We start from the raw sequence: 21,536 nt of genomic DNA, 5'->3' as shown, positions 1-21,536 counted from the left end.
GCATTTTCAATTTATTATGATATTAGAAGTAATTAAGTGACAGAATTAGTCCTGACAATTCAGTAAGTTCTTATTTCTACTTGGTTCTAATTTATTATGTTAGTAGGTTGCTATTAATGATTTTGAGAGCACTTTCAACAGGTACATTTATGTAAATGTTGGTGACATTGATTGAAATGAATCTCATTATGACAGGTGTACGAAAGTCTTGGACTTGATTAATAAAGTAGGGCATGTTTGTAACATAAAATGTGTGTATTTGGCCGCTAGTATGTTACTGAGCATCTTGGTAATCTGTAGCATCTTGGTAATGTGGGCTGGCTGGTCATAGAGTTGACAGTAAGTTGCATGGGTGGCTACGTTTGTGGGTACTTAATTGTGACTTCAGCTTTTGGGACTGATTGGCTTATAAAAACACAGTATTGGGCTTCAGAAACTGTTGATGAGAAGGAGATGTCCTACATTGTAAGATAAAACTTGTCATGAGCTGTATGTTCAACAAGCATCATTCTCTCCTCCTCCTCTTCCTCTTCCTCCTACTCAAGTCCCTTACAAAAGTCTGCTTCGTGTAATTATGTTTGTATAAGTCTGGCCAAAGGCTGATATGTCCAATGAATTTTGGATCTAAATTTGTAAAAATCAAGTCTTAAATTAATAAGTTAACATTTTTTGCTTTTTTTTCTGGTTCAATAAATGAGTCTATTGCCAAAATTTTCCTGAATCACAGCACCAGTATTTTTTCTTCTGTGAGTTATTCCAGGCTAAAACAAATCCCATTTCATTGTCATTGTCTGAGGATCCTTGAAAGAGATACAGTCCACAAAATTATTACCAGCATTCTTAGTGTTATGCAGCTGTGATTAAATCAGGTTTTTATTAAAGAGCAGTACTTCTCAGTCCATTACTACATTCCTCAGTAAAGGCTGTTGTACACACATCAAACAAAGTATTGCATCATCTCAGTTCCGAAAGTTATGGAACCTGTACAGAAAACTGAAATAGAGACCAATATAAACATCATTTCCGCCCTTTTTGTTGCTCATGAAAATCATACTTTGCATGTTGTACCACCATACAGCGAGACCTTCCGAGGTGGTGGTCCAGATTGCTGTACACTAGCACGTCCTCTTGCATTGATGCATGCCTGTATTCGTTCTGGCATACTGTCCACAAGTTCATCAAGGCACTGTCGGTCCAGATTGTCCCACTCCTTAATGGCGATTCCTCATAGATCCCTCAGAGTGGTTGGTGGGTCACATCATCCATAAACAGCCATTTCGAATCCATCCCAGGCATGTTCAGTAGGGTTCATGTCTGGAGAACATGCTGGCCATTCTAGTCGAGCAATGTCATTATCCTGAAGGAAGTCATTCACAAGATGTGCATGATAGGGCCATGAATTGTCATCCATGAAGATGAATGCCTCGCCAATATGCTGCCGATATGGTTGCACTGTCAGTTGTAGGATGGCATTCATGTATCGTACAGTCATAAAGGTGCTTCCATGACCACCTGCAGTGTACGCCGACCCCACATAATGCACCCCAAAACAATGGGGAACCTCCACCTTGCTGCTCTCGCTGGTCAGTGTGTCTAAGGCTCTGAGCCTGACCAGGTTGCCTCCAAACACGTCTGACAATCGTCTGGCGGAAGGCATATGTAACACTCATCAGTGAAGAGAACGTGATGCCAATCCTGAGTGGCCCATTCGACATGTTGTTGGGCGCATGTGTATCGCGCCACACGGTGTCGTGGTTGCGAAGATGGACCTCATCATGGATGTTGGGAGTGAAGTTGTGCATAGTGCAGCCTATTGCACACACTTTGAGTTGTAACATGACGTCCTGTGGCTGCATGAAAAGCATTATTCAACATGGTGGCGTTGCTGTCAGGGCTCCTCCGAGCCATCATCCGTAGGTAGTGGTCATCCACTGCAGTAGTAGCCCTTGGGCGGCCTGAGCAGGGCATGTCATTGACAGTTCCTGTCTCTCTGTATCTTCTCCATGTCCAAACAACATCGCTTTGGTTCACTCTTCACTCTGAGATGCTTGGACACTTCCTTTGTTTGAGAGCCCTTCCTGGAACAAAGTAACAATGCGGACGTGATCGAACCTCGGTATTGACCGTCTAGGCATAGTTGAACTACAGACAACATGAACCGTGCACCTCCGTCCTGGTGGAATGACTGGAACTGATCGATTGTTGGACCCCTCTGTCTAATAGGCACTGCTCATGCATGGTTGTTTACATCGTTGGGCAGGTTTAGTGACATTTCTGAACAGTCAAAGGGACTGTGTCTGTGATACAATAGCCACAATCAATGTCTATCTTCAGGAGTTCTGGGAACCAGGGTGATGCGAATTTCCCCAGATGCATTCAGGTAAATGCCATTACTGTGCCTTCAACAAGACATTGCATTCCTTCTTTCAGACACTTTTAATAGAAATGTGACTTGTTGTGTGGATAGTAAAGTATAATTTCTTTTTTAAAGTAAGACAAAAAGAAAATAAACCGTACCGTCAATAAGGGAAAAGGTAGAGTTCATTAATGGTATGCTATATAAAACTGTGATGTTAATGAAATTACAGTTCATAAAACCATGTCAATAACAGGAAACCCTTCACATTGAATTCTGAAATCAAGAAAATATTATTATGTTTGTTAGACTTCATGTTATGTAAATGTGGTATCAAGTCAGGGTGATTACTACCATTACATTTTTTGCCATCGCCAATGCAGAGATTTTTATATACACTCCTGGAAATTGAAATAAGAACACCGTGAATTCATTGTCCCAGGAAGGGGAAACTTTATTGACACATTCCTGGGGTCAGATACATCACATGATCACACTGACAGAACCACAGGCACATAGACACAGGCAACAGAGCATGCACAATGTCGGCACTAGTACAGTGTATATCCACCTTTCACAGCAATGCAGGCTGCTATTCTCCCATGGAGACGATCGTAGAGATGCTGGATGTAGTCCTGTGGAATGGCTTGCCACGCCATTTCCACCTGGCGCCTCAGTTGGACCAGCGTTCGTGCTGGACGTGCAGACCGCGTGAGACGACGCTTCATCCAGTCCCGAACATGCTCAATGGGGGACAGATCCGGAGATCTTGCTGGCCAGGGTAGTTGACTTACACCTTCTAGAGCACGTTGGGTGGCACGGGATACATGCGGACGTGCATTGTCCTGTTGGAACAGCAAGTTCCCTTGCCGGTCTAGGAATGGTAGAACGATGGGTTCGATGACGGTTTGGATGTACCGTGCACTATTCAGTGTCCCCTCGACGATCACCAGTGGTGTACGGCCAGTGTAGGAGATCGCTCCCCACACCATGATGCCGGGTGTTGGCCCTGTGTGCCTCGGTCGTATGCAGTCCTGATTGTGGCGCTCACCTGCACGGCGCCAAACACGCATACGACCATCATTGGCACCAAGGCAGAAGCGACTCTCATCGCTGAAGACGACACGTCTCCATTCGTCTCTCCATTCACGCCTGTCGCGACACCACTGGAGGCGGGCTGCACGATGTTGGGGCGTGAGCGGAAGACGGCCTAACGGTGTGCGGGACCGTAGCCCAGCTTCATGGAGACGGTTGCGAATGGTCCTCGCCGATACCCCAGGAGCAACAGTGTCCCTAATTTGCTGGGAAGTGGCGATGCGGTCCCCTACGGCACTGCGTAGGATCCTACGGTCTTGGCGTGCATCCGTGCGTCGCTGCGGTCCGGTCCCAGGTTGACGGGCACGTGCACCTTCCGCCGACCACTGGCGGCAACATCGATGTACTGTGGAGACCTCACGCCCCACGTGTTGAGCAATTCGGCGGTACGTCCACCCGGCCTCCCGCATGCCCAGTATACGCCCTCGCTCAAAGTCCGTCAACTGCACATACGGTTCACGTCCACACTGTCGCGGCATGCTACCAGTGTTAAAGACTGCGATGGAGCTCCGTATGCCACGGCAAACTGGCTGACACTGACGGCGGCGGTGCACAAATGCTGCGCAGCTAGCGCCATTCGACGGCCAACACCGCGGTTCCTGGTGTGTCCGCTGTGCCGTGCGTGTGATCATTGCTTGTACAGCCCTCTCGCAGTGTCCGGAGCAAGTATGGTGGGTCTGACACACCGGTGTCAATGTGTTCTTTTTTCCATTTCCAGGAGTGTATATAAAAGTGCACTTGGACTGGCATTCTAAGACATTGGATGGATAATTCATCTGTATCATTCTGTGATGGGTTAAAACATTTTCAGTACAAAAGGCGTGCTGGTGCAGTTGTGTGCAACTCCAACACTATTTGAATTATACATGTTTGCATGGGTGGAGTTACAGTTTCCTTTTTGTGAAGATTTTGCATGTTACTGCAGTATTTGAAGCATATTTAAATAATTTATTTTGGGTCCAAATGTTTATTTTCTATGTATGTCAATATTGTGTTTTATAATGTAAATGGATAGGAAGTATCATAAATGCAATCTATCCATTTACATAATATTATCAACAATTGATTATTTTTGTTGTAATATTATGTTTGTATTTCAGTCAGTCACCTAAAGACATGGCCAAACTTCTGTCAAAGATGTGCCTTGAAACAGATGTAATTTCTGATGGCAAACAGCTGAAAGTCCGAGTTCCTCCGACAAGACATGATGTCATTCATGCTTGTGATGTGTATGAAGATGTAGCAATTGCACATGGATATAACAATATTGAAAGAACTCTACCAAAAACATCCACTATTGCACAAGAGGTGAAACATTAATAAGGATCTTTGTGTGTGTGTGTGTGTGTGTGTGTGTGTGTGTGTGTGTGTGTGTGTGTTTTTAGGATAGCTGAGCATAATTTGATACTTTCTGTCTGTTAAACAGTTTCCACTGAATAAACTCTCGGACCAGTTAAGGGAAAACGTTGCACAGGCTGGATTCACAGAAGCTCTCACATTTTCTCTGGTTAGTAACAATTAGTATTTTCTAGATTGATTTGTGCTGTTTTGTTTAATTCACTTTGTTTGAACTACAGAAACATTACTAGCTGATACAGTTTGCTTAGCTTCATTCTCCAAAATACTTCTCTATTTTAATCTGTTTGCTGTGATACACATTTTGTTGCACAGTGTATTCAGAGTAAAATGTTGATGTGTCCATTATACATGTAAATTAGAAGTGTTGTGTAGTATTTTTGTGGTATCTTAAAGATAATAGTGCATTATAAAGTTATCAAATGTTGTAACTGTCAGTTTTCTAGTTATTGTTGTTTTATCTAAAAATGTAAGAAAACGACTACAGTTTCAGTAAATACAAATAAGAGAAGTAAATTCTAATTCTAGAATGAAATACACATCTATATGGGTGTACGTTGGAGGAAGAGTGGTTCTTCCATTTATGATACTTCCTTTGAAACAATATTCTCGACTATTTGTCTGAAGATTACTGTTTGTGATAGGCTAAATAGTTCTCTCTTTACCTTGTACTTTGTCATCTGCAGAATTTATTGCTTCCCATGAAATTGCAGTTGACGTGTGGTTTGTTCATTTCTATTGTTTAAATTCCTTTGTTAGCCAGAGGATGTCAATGAAGAGCTGAGAAGTTACCCCAAAGCAGATGGGGTTGTTGTTTTTCTGGTGTAGTTGTACCTGCTATATGTGGTCTCTTACATGTTTTAAGAGGCAAGTAAACAGTACAGCACCAATGTTGGCCAGCAGATATCACAGCTTGAGTTAGTCTTGTACAACTCTGAAGGAAATGAAGTGCAGTCTGTATTGAGGTATGCGATGAAGTGAAAATATCTTGAAATATGTGAAAGTGGTCCTGTAAATATTCTACATCTATACGAAGAAGACACAGAAACTTTCTTTCAAATGAAATATGAGAGCATATTGAAAGGTACATTACATGGTAATTGAAAAGGAAAACACTCACTGGTGGTTTGTATACCTGAATGTATATCATCAAAACTTTCATGTGAAGATGGTTGTAAGTTGGCCTTTAGGTTTGGTTCCTTTTTTTCCCTCTAAAGACATTCTTTTGAGTGTCTGGTATGCTCTTCATTATACTAAATCACATTCATTCATCACACAGAATAATATACTGTTTTGGTCTTGTCATTGGTCTGAAGATTGATTTGATGACCTCTGTCCTGAGCAAGCCTCTTCATCTCTACTTGACTAATACACCCTAGGCTTACTTAAACCAGCTTACTTCATTTGATCTTAATAAGTATTCCTGTACAAATTTATGCTCACCTCTCCTACTTGCATCTCTTGCTTCTGTGATGAGTCTTATATGCCTGAGGATATGTTCTACCAAGTGATCCCTTCTGTTTGTCAACTTGCACCATAAATTTATTTTTCTACTGGTCTATGTTTACAATCCTCAGCATTCTTCAATAGCACCACATTTCAGAAGCTTCAGTTTTTTTTTTCATATCTGTACTGTTTATCATTCACGCTTCACTTCCATAAAGGGTACGCTCCAGACAAGTATTTTCAGAAACAACTTCCTAATACTTAAATTCCTATTTGTTCTTAACATATTTTTCTTTTTCAGAAAATCTTTTCTTGCTGTTGCAGCTCTAAATTTTGTATTGGGTTTTTCTTCTGTCATCTTTAGTTATGTTGATTCCCCAAATAGGGAAAGTCATCTGTAATATGCAAAGCCAAAAAAAGAACGCATCATGAAGGAGCTAAACAAATTGGTTACAGACTTATATTCATATGGGTATCAATGGGAAATACAAGACTGTAAACGTTGGTGGCTGATGGGTGAATGTGTGATGCTGCAACACAATTTTACCACACAACTGGCTAAGATAGTAAACGGGGCATGTTGATACCAGGGCATAACATCTTTGCGAATTTCATGCTGTATACTCAGTTAGGCAGTAAGTGTGCCTCGCAGATAGCCGCTTGAACGATATATGCAGATGTCAGCATTTGTGAGAGGATGTATAGTTAGGCTTAAAGGAGCCAATTGGAGTAATCGGTGAACCACTCTATATTTGAATAGGAGTGATGCCACTAATCAACAGTGTTGGCGGGAGTGGATGAACCTCAGAAGGAAGCAGTCAACCTAGACACAACAGAATGTGAGAACTGAGCAATTGTCAGACAGGCACTCAGAGTCCTGGATTCATCTTTATCATCAATGCAACATGCAAATGGTGCTTCAGTGACTACAAGGACCATTAATAGGCAGTTCACAGAAAGGGGACTAATGTCATGGTGCCCCTTGCCCAGACTACCATTGACCTCTGTACACCAGCAAGCCCATTTGCAGTGCTGTCTGGCACATTCGACCGGGAATCTCATTGACAAGGGTGGAATTGTCTTCAGTGATGAGTCCCAATTTGAACTGAGCCCTGACAACCAGCAAAGATGTGTTTGGAGATGCCCTGGACAGTGGTGGGATACCAACCTGACTGTCGCCTGCCGTATGGCGGGACAGCTAGGAATGATGATCTGATGTCCCATTTCATGTAGCAAGATCACTTTGCCATCATTTGCAGCAGCCTTAAGTATAGTGGCATGTTGTGGATATTGCCCGCCATGGAAAGCCATCCTGAGCTTACATTTCAGCAAGATAATGCCTGCCTGCATACAGCAAAAGTTTCTACTGCTTGTCTTCATGCTTGCCAAACCCTATCTTGGTCATCAGGGTGGCTGGATTTTGCCCCAATTGAGAATGTTTGGAGCATTATGGGCAGATCCCTCCGACCAGCTCATGATTTTGATAACATAATGCACCAGTTGGACTAAATTTGGCATGGTTCTCCTCAGGAGGACATCCAACCACTCTGTCAGTCAGTACCAAGCTAAATAGCTACTTGCATAGGGGTGAGAGGTGCACTAATATGTTTATGACTTGCTCAATTTGTGAAGCACTTTCTCTTGAATAAATTATCCAATTTATAATCATTTGTTTTCCTGTGCATGTACATCACTTCTGTTGATTCCATTTGGATAATTCCTTTGTGGTGCATACCCCCCACCCCCGCCTTAGATTGTTTTTTAGTATCTCATTTCCTAATTAAATTCCCTTAGCATCACCTGATTTAATTTGACTATACTCCATTACCTAGTTTGTTGATTTTCATCTGTAACGTCTTCTAAAGGCATTATCCATTCCATTCGACTGATTTCCAATTCTTATGCTGTCTATGGCAGAATTATGACGCCATTGGCAAATGTCAGAGTTTTCATTTTTTTCTCCCTGAAATTCAATTCCCTTTTGAGAATTCTTTTCTTTAGTGCTTGTTCAAAGCACAGATTAAATAATTTAGGGAAAAAGATACAACACTGTTTTACTGCCTTCTCAACCGATACTTTCTTTTCATATTCTTCAACTCCCATTAATTCAGTCTGCTTTTTATACAATTTGTAGCTGACCTTTTGCTCACTTCATTTTATTCCTGCTACCTTCAGGATTACAAAGTGTATATTCCAGTCAACATTGTGACAAACTGTCTCTAGATTTAGAAATGCTGTAATGAAGGTTATTCTTCATTCAGTCTATCCTCGAAGATAAGTTGTTGTACCAATTTTGCTTTGTGTGTTCGTACATTTCTCCAGAACTTGTTGTTATTTGTTGCTGGATTAATTTTGGGAAGATGATGTTATAGAAAATAAGTTTATATATTATTATCAAGAGTGCTGAATGCAAACAATGCAATTCTGCTTACATTTTCCATACACTGGTTTCTTACAGTTGTCATAAATGTCAATCATCTTGTTCCAGCATTTTAAAACCCTGCACTGCTCTCTACATTTCTTACTCACCTGTTCATCTTCATTATTTTGATTACAAGAAGTACTTTTTAGCATGTATTTTACATGTATTTATTCCTTAATGCTTCACGGAGACTTGGTGGAAACTGCTTGTAGCTGAAAACTTTCATGTACTGCAGCAGAGTCCAAAAATTTGTAAAACACATGTACTGCCCACCTCTGTAAATGTGCATTCTCAAAATATTATCTAACCATCTGGATCATTATACCTGCTCCTTGTTTCATTTTACTGTAAAATTCCACAATTTCTGGAAGATGTTTTAAATCTTACCCCATTTCTTCAGTTAAATTAATTGTACTGATAATAAGAATATTTTTATTTTTCTTACCCTGGTATATGGACAAGGTTGTATCTGTGTGCTCATCACAACAGTTTCATATAGTGGGTTTTACTCATGTTGATATTTCTCTTCTTGAAGGGTCTGTTGTTCCCACTAGGCTTGTACACTTACCATTCAATCTTTTGGCCAGGAGCAAAGATGTGAGAAAAATATGTGTTGTCACATTTTTTCTTCATCTAAGAAATGGTGCCACAAGCTTCATGATAACATATTCAGAAAGGACAGGTATACACTCGCGCGCGCACACGCACACGCACACACACACACACACACACACACACACACACACACACACACACACACACACATATATATATATAACATTCCACGTGGGAAAAATATATCTAAAAACAAAAATGATGTGACTTACCAAACGAAAGCGCTGGCAGGTCGATAGACACACGAACAAACACAAACATACACACAAAATTCAAGCTTTCGCAACAAACTGGTGCCTCATCAGGAAAGAGGGAAGGAGAGGGAAAGACGAAAGGATGTGGGTTTTAAGGGAGAGGGTAAGGAGTCATTCCAATCCCGGGAGTGGAAAGACTTACCTTGGGGGTAAAAAAGGACGGATATACACTCGCGCACACACACACATATCCATCCACACATATACAAACACAAGCAGACATGGTCTTTAAATACACTCCTGGAAATGGAAAAAAGAACACATTGACACCGGTGTGTCAGACCCACCATACTTGCTCCGGACACTGCGAGAGGGCTGTACATGCAATGATCACACGCACGGCACAGCGGACACACCAGGAACCGCGGTGTTGGCCATCGAATGGCGCTAGCTGCGCAGCATTTGTGCACCGCCGCCGTCAGTGTCAGCCAGTTTGCCGTGGCATACGGAGCTCCATCGCAGTCTTTAACACTGATAGCATGCCGCGACAGCGTGGACGTGAACCGTATGTGCAGTTGACGGACTTTGAGCGAGGGTGTATAGTGGGCATGCGGGAGGCCGGGTGGACGTACCGCCGAATTGCTCAACATGTGGGGCGTGAGGTCTCCACAGTACATCGATGTTGTCGCCAGTGGTCGGCGGAAGGTGCACGTGCCCGTCGACCTGGGACCGGACCGCAGCGACGCACGGATGCACGCCAAGACCGTAGGATCCTACGCAGTGCCGTAGGGGACCGCACCGCCACTTCCCAGCAAATTAGGGACACTGTTGCTCCTGGGGTATCGGCGAGGACCATTCGCAACCGTCTCCATGAAGCTGGGCTACGGTCCCGCACACCGTTAGGCCGTCTTCCGCTCACGCCCCAACATCGTGCAGCCCGCCTCCAATGGTGTCGCGACAGGCGTGAATGGAGGGACGAATGGAGACGTGTCGTCTTCAGCGATGAGAGTCGCTTCTGCCTTGGTGACAATGATGGTCGTATGCGTGTTTGGCGCCGTGCAGGTGAGCGCCACAATCAGGACTGCATACGACCGAGGCACACAGGGCCAACACCCGGCATCATGGTGTGGGGAGCGATCTCCTACACTGGCCGTACACCACTGGTGATCGTCGAGGGGACACTAAATAGTGCACGGTACATCCAAACCGTCATCGAACCCATCGTTCTACCATTCCTAGACCGGCAAGGGAACTTGCTGTTCCAACAGGACAATGCACGTCCGCATGTATCCTGTGCCACCCAACGTGCTCTAGAAGGTGTAAGTCAACTACCCTGGCCAGCAAGATCTCCGGATCTGTCCCCCATTGAGCATGTTTGGGACTGGATGAAGCGCCGTCTCACGCGGTCTGCACGTCCAGCACGAGCGCTGGTCCAACTGAGGCGCCAGGTGGAAATGGCATGGCAAGCCGTTCCACAGGACTACATCCAGCATCTCTATGATCGTCTCCATGGGAGAATAGCAGCCTGCATTGCTGCGAAAGGTGGATATACACTGTACTAGTGCCGACATTGTGCATGCTCCGTTGCCTGTGTCTATGTGCCTGTGGTTCTGTCAGTGTGATCATGTGATGTATCTGACCCCAGGAATGTGTCAATAAAGTTTCCCCTTCCTGGGACAATGAATTCACGGTGTTCTTATTTCAATTTCCAGGAGTGTATGTCTGCTTGTGTCTGTATATTTGTGGATGGATATGTGTGTGTGTGCAAATGTATACCCGTCCTTTTTTCCCCCAAGGTAAGTCTTTCCGCTTCTGGGATTGGAATGACTCCTTACCCTCTCCCTTAAAACCCACATCCTTTCGTCTTTCCCTCTCCTTCCCTCTTTCCTGATGAATCAACCGTTGGTTGTGAAAGCTTGAATTTTGTGTATGTGTTTGTGTGTCTATCGACATATCAACACTTTCGTTTGGTAAGTTACATCACCTTTGTTTTTAGATATATTTTTCCCACGTGGTATGTTTCCCTCTATTATATATATATAATATGTGCATGTGTCTGTGAAGTTTCTTGTTCCTTAACATCAATCTGTCTTACTGCCATTCATCTTAATTTTGTGTTATGTTGCATAAGAGGTAATTATAGATCAGTTTTACATTTTACTTAACCTGAAAACAATATTACCTATGGATGTTGTTCACTGGATTTTGCACTAAATCCCTACAGATGTGGTCTCTACCCATTAACAATTTTTTGCTCACCTAGTAAACAGCATGTGTTCCATTATAAACTAAGAATTCTTGTATTGTCTTTTAAGCATTCTTGTATTATCTTCCAAACCTGTTATGACCTGTTCTCCCACCTCATCAGCTGAACATGACGACTTGTTTCCCACTCATCAACTGAACATGGTCATGGTATGTCTCTTTTAGAAACTCATTAAACTGCGATATATATTTCAGAGGTGACATTGTGAAAGATAAAATATAATGGTTTATCAACAATGTAAGAAAGATAGATTGCCTACTTACCGTAAAGAAGACACGTCAACTTGCTGACCCGCACAATTAAAAGACACTCACATGTAGCTTTTGGCCACAGCTTATATCAGTAAAAAGAAACACACACACACACACACACACACACACACACACACACACAGAAGTGAGCGTGCCTCATTTCCAGCATCTCCGGCCAGAATGCAACATCGTGTGGTATGCAAGCAGCAGCCTTGAGGGGGGTGGGGAAGTGGAAGGGATAGTAGTGTGTAGGTGGGAAGAAAGACAAATGCTGTCTGGTGGAGTGTACAGAGACTAGACGCCAACAGGTGCCGTGTCAGGAGGTTGTGGGCAGGGATGTGGGGGGAAAAGGAACAAAAAATGAGGAGCGGGGAAAGATGGGCGGATACATTGGCAGAGTGCTACAAGTAAACAGGGTGGGAGACAAGAATGGGGAGTAGATGATAGGACATAATGGGTGGAAACTGTTGGGTGGTGGGTGCAGAGACAGTATTGTACTGTAGATGGAGGCCAGGATAATTACGGGACCAGAGAATGTGTTGTAAGGATAACTCCCATCTGTGCAGTTCAGAAAAGCTGGTCGATGAGGGTAAGGTCCAGATGGCCTGGTTAGTGAAGCAGCCATTAAAATCAAGTGTGTTATGTTCAGCTTCATGTTGTGCCATAGAGTAGTCTACTTCACTCTTGACCACAGTTTTATGCTGGCGGTTCATGCTAGTGGACAGCTGGTTGGTAATCATACCAATATAAAAAGCTGTGCAAGGACTTCAGCAGAGCTGGTAAATGACCTGGCTGCTTTCACAGGTGGCCCGGCCCCTGATACGGTACGATAAACCTGTGACAGGACTGGAATGGGAAGTGCTGTGTGTGTCGATTGGGCAGGATTTGCACCTGGGTCTCCCACAGGGATACGACATTTTTGGCAGTGTTGGGAATGGGAGTAACATGGGGATGGACTAGGATGTTGTGGAGGTTGGGTGGGTGGAGGAACATCACTTTAGGAGGGGTGGGAAGTATCTTGGGTAATACACCCCTCATTTCAGGGCATGGCAAAGGATGTGGTTCAGTTGTTCCAGTCCCAGTGACATTCGCTTGTGGCCGGTTTTTGGGGGTGGTGGGAGGTTTGCGTTTTGTGAGGGGAAATGGCACGGGGTAGCTGTTTGCAGGCTAGGTCTGTCTGTGAAGGCATCGGTGATACTGAGCAAGGGAGTTTTTGTCACTGCAGATATGCCATCCATGGGTAGCCAGGCTAAATGGGAGGGATATTTTGGTGTGAAAGGGATGACAGCTGTCAAAATGCAGATGCTGCTGGTGGGTTTAATGTGGACAGAGATGCAGATGGAGCCATCAGAGAGGAGGAGGTCATCATTTAGGAAGGTGGCACACTGGGTTGAAGAGGACCACATGAAGCAGATGGGAGAGATGGTGCTAAGGTTGTCAAGGAAAAAAGATAGTGTGTCTGGGTCCTGGGTCCAGATCATGAAGAGATCATCAATGAACCTGAACCAGACTAGAGGTTTGGTGTTTTGGGGGGCTAAGAAGGTCTCCTCTAGGTGGCCCATAAAAAGTTGGCTTAGGAGGGTGTCGTGCGTGTGCCCAGGGCTGTGCCACAGATTTATTTATATATCTTCCCTTCAAGTAGAAGTAGTTGTGGGTTAGGAAGAAGTTAGTAACTAACAACTTAACCACATCCTTCGCCAGGGCTTTGATTACCTATCATCGTGCTCTGAAATATATTGGCAGTGGTGGTAATATACAAGTGGGCACATTGTGTAGCAGTACTGTTCACACTGGAATGTGGCTGACCCATGATATGAACTTCCACAGATTGATATTCTTCCTTTAGATGTGTATTTGCACAAGAAATTGTCATTTTTCAGTTTCTGTGTTTTACCGTTATTTTTGCTGGGTGTCAGTTACTTTTATCAGAACAAATTACTATAATACAAAACATTCTCTAGTGATTTATTGTTTGAGTTGCATTGTAAATGTAGCTGAGAAACTGGATTTGATATTGCCTGTTGTTTTAATATGGAGAAATATTGTGACAACGAAGGCTTTCCCGGCGTAATAATTGATAAAATTCTTCTCGGGTATGCAGCCGGATATTTCCAAGAATAAAGTTCCCTCCTCGTGGGACATTACATATAAATATGCAAGTCGCTCATTAATTTATGTAATTTACATCACTAAATCTCACCATTCACAAGTTTTCAGAAATAATTTTTTTTTCCAATTCAGTTTCAGGCAATGTTTGAAACTAAAGTACAAAACCATCATGTCAACCAAAGACTACATGATCCGCCTACCACCTCAAACCAAATTTCCAAATGTTACTATTTGGGAAAATAAAGGTTCAAACTCGCATAAGGCCATCCCGAGTTAGGTTTTCTGTGATTTCCCTAAGTCGCTTCAAGCAGATGTCGAGATGGTTCCTTCGAAAGGGCACAGCTGACTTCCTTCCGTAATTCACTGACCTCGCTGTTTGGTAGCCACTCCCAAATCGATCAGCCAACCGATCCAAATGTTGCTGTACCTGAATGGTTTTGTGGGAATCAGTTGTACTGTATAATACACAATTTTCTGTAAACTTAACCTACGGTTTACCAGTTCAGTTAATACACAACAAAAATCTCTTCTTTCGGTTTCATTGTGACTATCATTAATTATTTTCTTCTAGTGTGCTCGAGATGATGTATCATCAAAACTTGGACTAGATTTGAAGAATGTTCGAGCAGTACACATTTCAAATCCGAAGACCTTGGAGTTCCAAGTGGCCAGAACCACCCTCATTTCTGGATTGCTGAAGACACTTGCTGCAAATAAAAAAATGCCTCTCCCTATGAAGCTGTTTGAGGTGTCTGATGTAGTGCTGAAAGATGAAACCTCTGGTACACTTTTGAATTCTAGTATAATTTTCTAATGTGCATGAGGCTGAATAATATCTCTGATATAGTAGTTATGTTTCTAATTTATGTTTTATAATTTATCTAAGTGGTGTATAAGGGGCATTCAAATGAAACCCGGTCACTAGTGTAAACTAATGGTAACAATTTTATTAACTCAAAAATGTAGTTATACACAATACATAAACACAAAAATAATTGCCAAAACTATTGGCACATTTATTCCATTGCGACACTAGCTGGTCGATTCCATCCTTGAAGAAACTAGTAGACTGCTTTCGGATCCAACCTGGACCCAGTCACACACTTCATCGTCCATTGTGAATCGATGTCCTCGAATAGCTTGTGTTAGAGGTCCAAACACATGAAAGTCACACGGTGAAAGGTTGGGACTGTACGGTGGATGTTCCAGCATTTCCCAACGAAACTGCTGCAATGTCATCTTCACCGCATTGGCCGTATGTGGGTGGGCATTATCATGCAGGAGGATAATGCCATTGGACAACATGCCTCGGTGTTTCGACTTGATGTCTTGTCTAAGGCTCCGTAAAGTGGCTTGATAATGCTGGGCATTGATGGTGGCTCCCCATTCCAGGAAGTCGACAAGCAGTGGGCCCTTATGGTCAGAAAAGTAGGACATCATGACCTTATCAGAACTGGTGTGCATGGCCTTTGATTTCTTTGGAGGTGGTGAAGTTGCATGTTTCCACTGCTTGCTCTGACGCTTGATTTCCTGTTCAAAATGGTAACACCATCTTTCGCCACCTGTGACAATGTGCGACAGAATGCCGCATTCCTTCTCATGAGAACTTTGCAGATGACTCAAAGACAACACCATTCAAGTATTGCGCTGTTTAGCGGTCAGTTGGTGGGGAACCTACTGCGCACAGATTTTTTGAAAGTTCAAATGTTGATGCATTATGGTGTGGGTGGTGCCTGTGCTAGTACCCAGTAACCAATGGACCCCATACACAGTGATGCTGTGGTTGTCTAAGACTAAAGCATTCACTTCCATGACCATTTACACTGTGATGATACGATGAGCCTGTCCACGACGAGCTTCATCTTCCAGTGACTCTCACCTCTCATGGAATCATTTGCGCCATTCCACAACACTTGAATGACTCAGACTGTACTCACGGTACACAGCCTTCATCTGTCGATACATTTCACGGCCTTCAACTCCCTCTGCTGCCAAAAATTGAATCACACCTCATTGTTCCTGCTTACGCACCTGCATGTTCAGTAGTGGACGATAACTTGTGTGACCACCTTCTCTTCGGCGGAAACCACACTGGTACTATGCAACATCAAACAGTGCGCACAAGTCAGTCTCTCTGCCAATAGATGGCGCCACCATACCCGCAGTTACATGGTGCTATCTTTCGTGTAAGGCAAAGGTAGATGCACTGATCAGGTTTCATTTGAGTGAATCGCATTTACTATTGTAATGATTTCACTGAGTCCTTATGAGCATTGAGGAAACACTTCACACAAGTAAAGCACTGGGCATTCTCTACCTGTATGCATGTGAAGCTTACTACATAGAGATAAGGAAAACATACTCCATAGTTTTTTGTTAATCTGTTTCTAAATGAAACTGTGGTGTATTTTCTGTTGTTGTGAGATATAAACTACTGGCCATTAAAATTGCTGCACCACGAAGATGACATGCTACAGACGCAAAATTAAACCGACGGGAAGAAGATTCTGTGATATGCAAATGATTAGCTTTTCAGAGCATTCACACAAGGTTGGCGCCGGTGGCGACACCTACGACATGCTGACATGAGGAAAGTTTCCAACCAATTTCTCATACACAAACAGCAGTTGACTGGCATTGCCTGGTGAAACGTTGTTGTGGTGCCTTGTGTAAGGAGGAGAAATGCATACCATCACGTTTCCAACTTTGATAAAGGTCGGATTGTAGCCTATCGCGATTGCAATTTACTGTATCGCGACATTACTGCTCGCGTTGGTTGAGATCCAATGACTGTTAACAGAATATGGAATCGGTAGGTTCAGGAGGGCAATACGGAAAGCCATGCTGGATCCCAATGGCCTTGTATCACTAGCAGTCGAGATGACAGGCATCTTCTCCGCGTGCCTGTAACAGATTGTGCAGCCATGTCTCGATCCCTGAGTTAACAGATGGGGACATTTGCAAGACAACAACCATCTGCACGAACAGTTCGATGACGTTTGCGGCAGCATGGACTATCAGCTCGGAGACCATGGCTGCGGTTTCCCTTGACGCTGCATCACAGACTGGAGCGCGTGTGATGTTGTACTCAATGACGAACCTGGGTTCACGAATGGCAAAACGTCATTTTTTCATATGAATCCAGGTTCTGTTTACAGCATCATGATGGTCGCATCCGTGTTTGGCGACATTGTGGTGAACGCACTTCGGAAGTGTGTATTCGTCATCGCCATACTGGCATATCATCCGGCATGATGGTATGGGGTGCCATTGGTTACAACATCTCCGTCACCTCTTGTTCCCACTAACAGCACTTCGAACAGTGTACGTTACATTTCAGATGTGTTACGACCCGTGGCTCTGCCATTCAGTCGATCCCTGCGAAACCCTACATTTTAGCAGGATAATGCATGATCACATGTTGCAGGTCCTGTACAGGCCTTTCTGGATACAGAAAATGTTCGACTGCTGCCCTGGCAGCAGCTGTACCTATACACGCCATCCAAGCTCTGTTTGACTCAAGGACCACGCGTATCAAGGCCGTTATTACAGCCAGAGGTGGTTGTTCTGGGTACTGATTTCTCAGGATCTATGCACCCAAATTACGTGAAAATGTAATCACATGTCAGTTCTAGTATAATATATTTGTCCAATGAATACCCGTTTATCATCTGCATTTCTTCTTGGTGTAGCAATTTTAATGGCCAGTAGTGTAACTCCCTACTAAGATGACTTGGTGGACAATGAAAACGAAATTAGATGATGTGCCAATTCACAAAGAAAGTGGCAATCACATGACATGAAACAGTTTCATAGCATTACTTTCACACAGTTACAGTCTCGTCTTGCTAAAGTAATGATAAATAAAGTGTATGCTAAAGGTTGATGTGGCACTGTGAACTACCATTTGAAAGAAAGGCATCTTAAGTCAGTCTTTGCCATTATTAAGATACATTTTTAAGGCTGCCAGAAGATAAAAATGTCACTGCCATTAAAAAGACAGATAAGTCATCAGTCCAGCAAATCTCCAATATAGAATGATATTGTGAAACATATTGAGAATAAACATGAAGTTTCATTGTCTCTTGTAATTACACTGCCTCACAAAATTGTGAAGCACCCTGAATAGGGGAAAGAAATGCAATGAAACCTCACAGATTGAGAGAGTATCAGTGTTATTTCAGTGATTACAATAACGAGCCAAATTTACAAAGAACTTGACAGTCTGAGCAGTCCACTTATCAGTATGACATTGTATCCCCTGTGGTCTGGATACATACACTAGTTCGCTTGAAAGGATGTCATAAAGCCATTGTATTCTCTCCTGTGGCAGTCTGGTCCACAGCTGTTGTAACTGGTTCTTGATATCCTGGATATTGGCACTGGGATGGTGTTAACATCGGAGCAGGTCCCACACATATTCTAGTGTGGACAGATTTGGGAATCTTTCTGGCCACAGATTACCTCTACATCATGCAGACAACAGCCTGGAACTGAAGTCATACCTAATGGCTCACCACATCATGATGCAAGGAGTAACACCGCTGTGTCCCTCCAAAACATTGGACCAATGGGGTCTCTCCTTATGCTGCTGCTGTACTCACAAACGATGGTCATCTGGAGTAGTGCAGATCCGCAGTTCATCCCCGAACACAGTGTGATGCCGTTCACCAGCAGTCCATGCTTCCTGGCCACAGCACCACTCTAAATGCAGCCATTTATGTTACAGTGTAAGCAGCAGCCTATGCCTGGGATGGTAATTACATAGCCCAGCTGCTACTAGTCCCTGACCAATATTGCAAGGCATCCATTATTTCTGTGGGATATCGTATGCAGATGTGAGGGGGTGATTGATGTGCTTGGTGCACAATACAGTGATCCTCCCTTTTTGGGTCAGATGTGATTGACTGGAAGCTTAAGTATGTCATGCAATCCAACACTGGGCCATCGAGCAGGCGGTCAAAAGGAGACCCATTTCATACTCTTGTCAGGTGGCAATAACGCAGTGTCACACAAGTATGCGACATCTCCATGTTCTTCACAGTGATCACTCAACATCTGATGTTTGTGGCTCTTATTTACCCTGACAGGCCTGGTAACAACACTGAGCATGAACAACACCAATGTACTCTGGAGATAAATAGAATGTTTTTCATTTATACAGGCACTGTGATGAAGGCGAAAAGCAGGAGACGAGAGAAGCATAGGTGAAGTTTTCCCACAGTACTGATAATTTATGAAGCTGGATTGAGGGAAGAAGTTGTCTTGATTATGATATAAAGGGCAATAATAGTAGAAGAATGAAAGATTAGCCGGAAGACAACAAATTGGAATTGAGTTGCTGGTCATACAAAAATAGAATTAACTTTGGAGTAGACCTGCAGTGTTCAATGTGAAACTTTTCTGTGGTGCCTTTTATTGAAATGTCATCACACTGAATCCAAGATGAAATTCACTTAGCATAAAATATACACCTCAGCCTGCTAAGTAATCACATCAGGAACATTTAAAAAGGACAGGAAATGGGATTTAAAACTATCAGTATTCTATGTCAGTTTTCATGTGTCTTGGCCTCGCAATAGTATTTGAAGTTATGGCTAAAGAAAGAGAAAAAAAATTATGCTTTAGCCTGCTCTTTAGCCCATTTCTGCCTTTTTGTGTATATCAACAAATAATAACTACAAATGGTGTGTATTTATTTCTTGACATATATAAATTTATTTGAACTACTAGTCCTGTGTTCACATAAATTTTGCCATGTAGAAAAGAATCTTGTCATAAATTACATGTTGATTTGCTACATTGTCACTCCCTCTGTTTTGCCACCTATGTGTCTTGATTCTGTATTTTATCACACACACACCATAAACCATTGTTGTGAGACACAGGCACTGAAAGGAGCATCTTGTTTGTGTATGCTATGGATGAAATTCATCTACTGTGAACACCACTAGCACTACAAAGTTGGTTTCCACTTCATGATGTATTTGTATTGAAAACTTTGGACAGTCTTTTTAAAGTCTGCAGTTTACGGATTTGTGTTACTATAAAGGAAACTGCAAAGTAAACAGGCATTTTATGCTAAGCTGAAATGTCTCTTTGCTGCAAATGACTTAATTGAGTGTTTCTCCAGCATGTTCAAAATACATGATATAACTTTTTTCAGAGTTCTTAAATAATGTTATTTTGCTAAAATCTGACATGTAAGACCAAGTAAGAATGTAGATGACTTCTTTCTGATATTGATAGAGCTACTAGATGCAATTGTACAGTTTAGAGACAAAGGAAGTAACAGTTTCAAATTTTACAAGTTCATTTGGACTGTAATACATATTTTCTGTATTATCTTTTACATTTTGATGTTTAATGTGTTGCAATAGCATTAGTTTAAAATTTATGTGTCTTATTCTCAGAGGTAGGTGCTAGAAATGAAAGGCGGCTTTGTGCTGTATACTCCAATAAAAATTCAGGATTCGAAATAATTCACGGTCTTTTGGACCGGGTAATGCAGTTATTAGAAGTACCTTGGGATTTGCATAAATCTGGAGTGGGATATCATCTGAAAGCAGCTGATGGTGAGTTTGCTTTATGTTTTGTCAGTTAAATTTGTCCAGCTTGTCCCTTTTAAAATTATTTTTTACTTCATTGTTGTTCTTTTCATCGTTTCAAAACATCGTAAAAGATAAAACTAGTTTTGCATTGCTTTATTACAAAATAGTCTTGTGATTTCCAGTGTATGTGTGTTTCAGATCCTTCATTTTTCCCAAAGAGATGTGCTCAGGTAATTGTCAATGGAAACATCATTGGAAAACTGGGCATCTTACATCCTGATGTAACAACGAAATTTGAATTGACACTACCTGTTTCATGTCTAGAGATGAATGTAGAACCATTTTTATGACAGCAAAGATAGTCCAGTAAGATCACTGCAATTTTACAGTGATTCCTTACTGCATATTATCTGATAAGTGATATACATTATTCTGTTATTTATATTTGGTAAATAAAAGAGTCCAGATACTTTTAACTTACATTTCTTTATGTCCTCTGTACTGATGTGCCCTGAAACTTTACACATAAATCTGTACTTTAAGGTTTTTATCTCGGATCTCTCTCAAAATAGGTTGTTGAGAGATTCAGCATTCTCTTTATATACTATATCATTGTCACACTTTTCTCCATTTGTAAAGCACATTGGTATTAAAGCCTAAAATTTTGTATTACCCTTTTTACATCGGTGTAGTGGAAATAAGTCCCTCTCGGAATAAGTTGGTTCTTTGTCTTTTATGTGTATTAAGTAGCTAAGAAATGTATCAAAACTCATCAACAATATTACAAAACAATGTATCTCATTTCAATTAGATTGCTTATTGGCCCCACCAATTATTCATTTAATATACAGGGCTACTATAAAAGATTCAAGTTT

At 42.3% G+C, this 21,536-nt stretch overlaps 1 protein-coding gene across 1 annotated transcript in view; it reads left to right on the top strand.

The window, feature by feature from the left end:
* Positions 1 to 21,141, top strand: part of LOC126253170 (phenylalanine--tRNA ligase beta subunit) — a 117,626-nt gene extending 96,485 nt beyond the window's left edge. Inside the window, exons 8-12 of the mRNA XM_049954329.1 lie at positions 4,552 to 4,759; positions 4,878 to 4,958; positions 14,682 to 14,892; positions 20,524 to 20,685; positions 20,860 to 21,141. Coding sequence (XP_049810286.1) covers positions 4,552 to 4,759; positions 4,878 to 4,958; positions 14,682 to 14,892; positions 20,524 to 20,685; positions 20,860 to 21,011 — 814 coding nt within the window. The 3' untranslated portion in view covers positions 21,012 to 21,141. The remainder of the gene's footprint in view (positions 1 to 4,551; positions 4,760 to 4,877; positions 4,959 to 14,681; positions 14,893 to 20,523; positions 20,686 to 20,859) is intronic.
* Positions 21,142 to 21,536: the final 395 nt, after the last annotated feature.

Source organism: Schistocerca nitens, chromosome 1 (genome assembly GCF_023898315.1).
Source record: "Schistocerca nitens isolate TAMUIC-IGC-003100 chromosome 1, iqSchNite1.1, whole genome shotgun sequence".
Classification (NCBI taxonomy): Eukaryota; Metazoa; Arthropoda; class Insecta; order Orthoptera; family Acrididae; genus Schistocerca; species Schistocerca nitens.
Note: the sequence above shows the minus strand (reverse complement) of the source record. Positions and strands in the feature narration are given on the sequence as shown.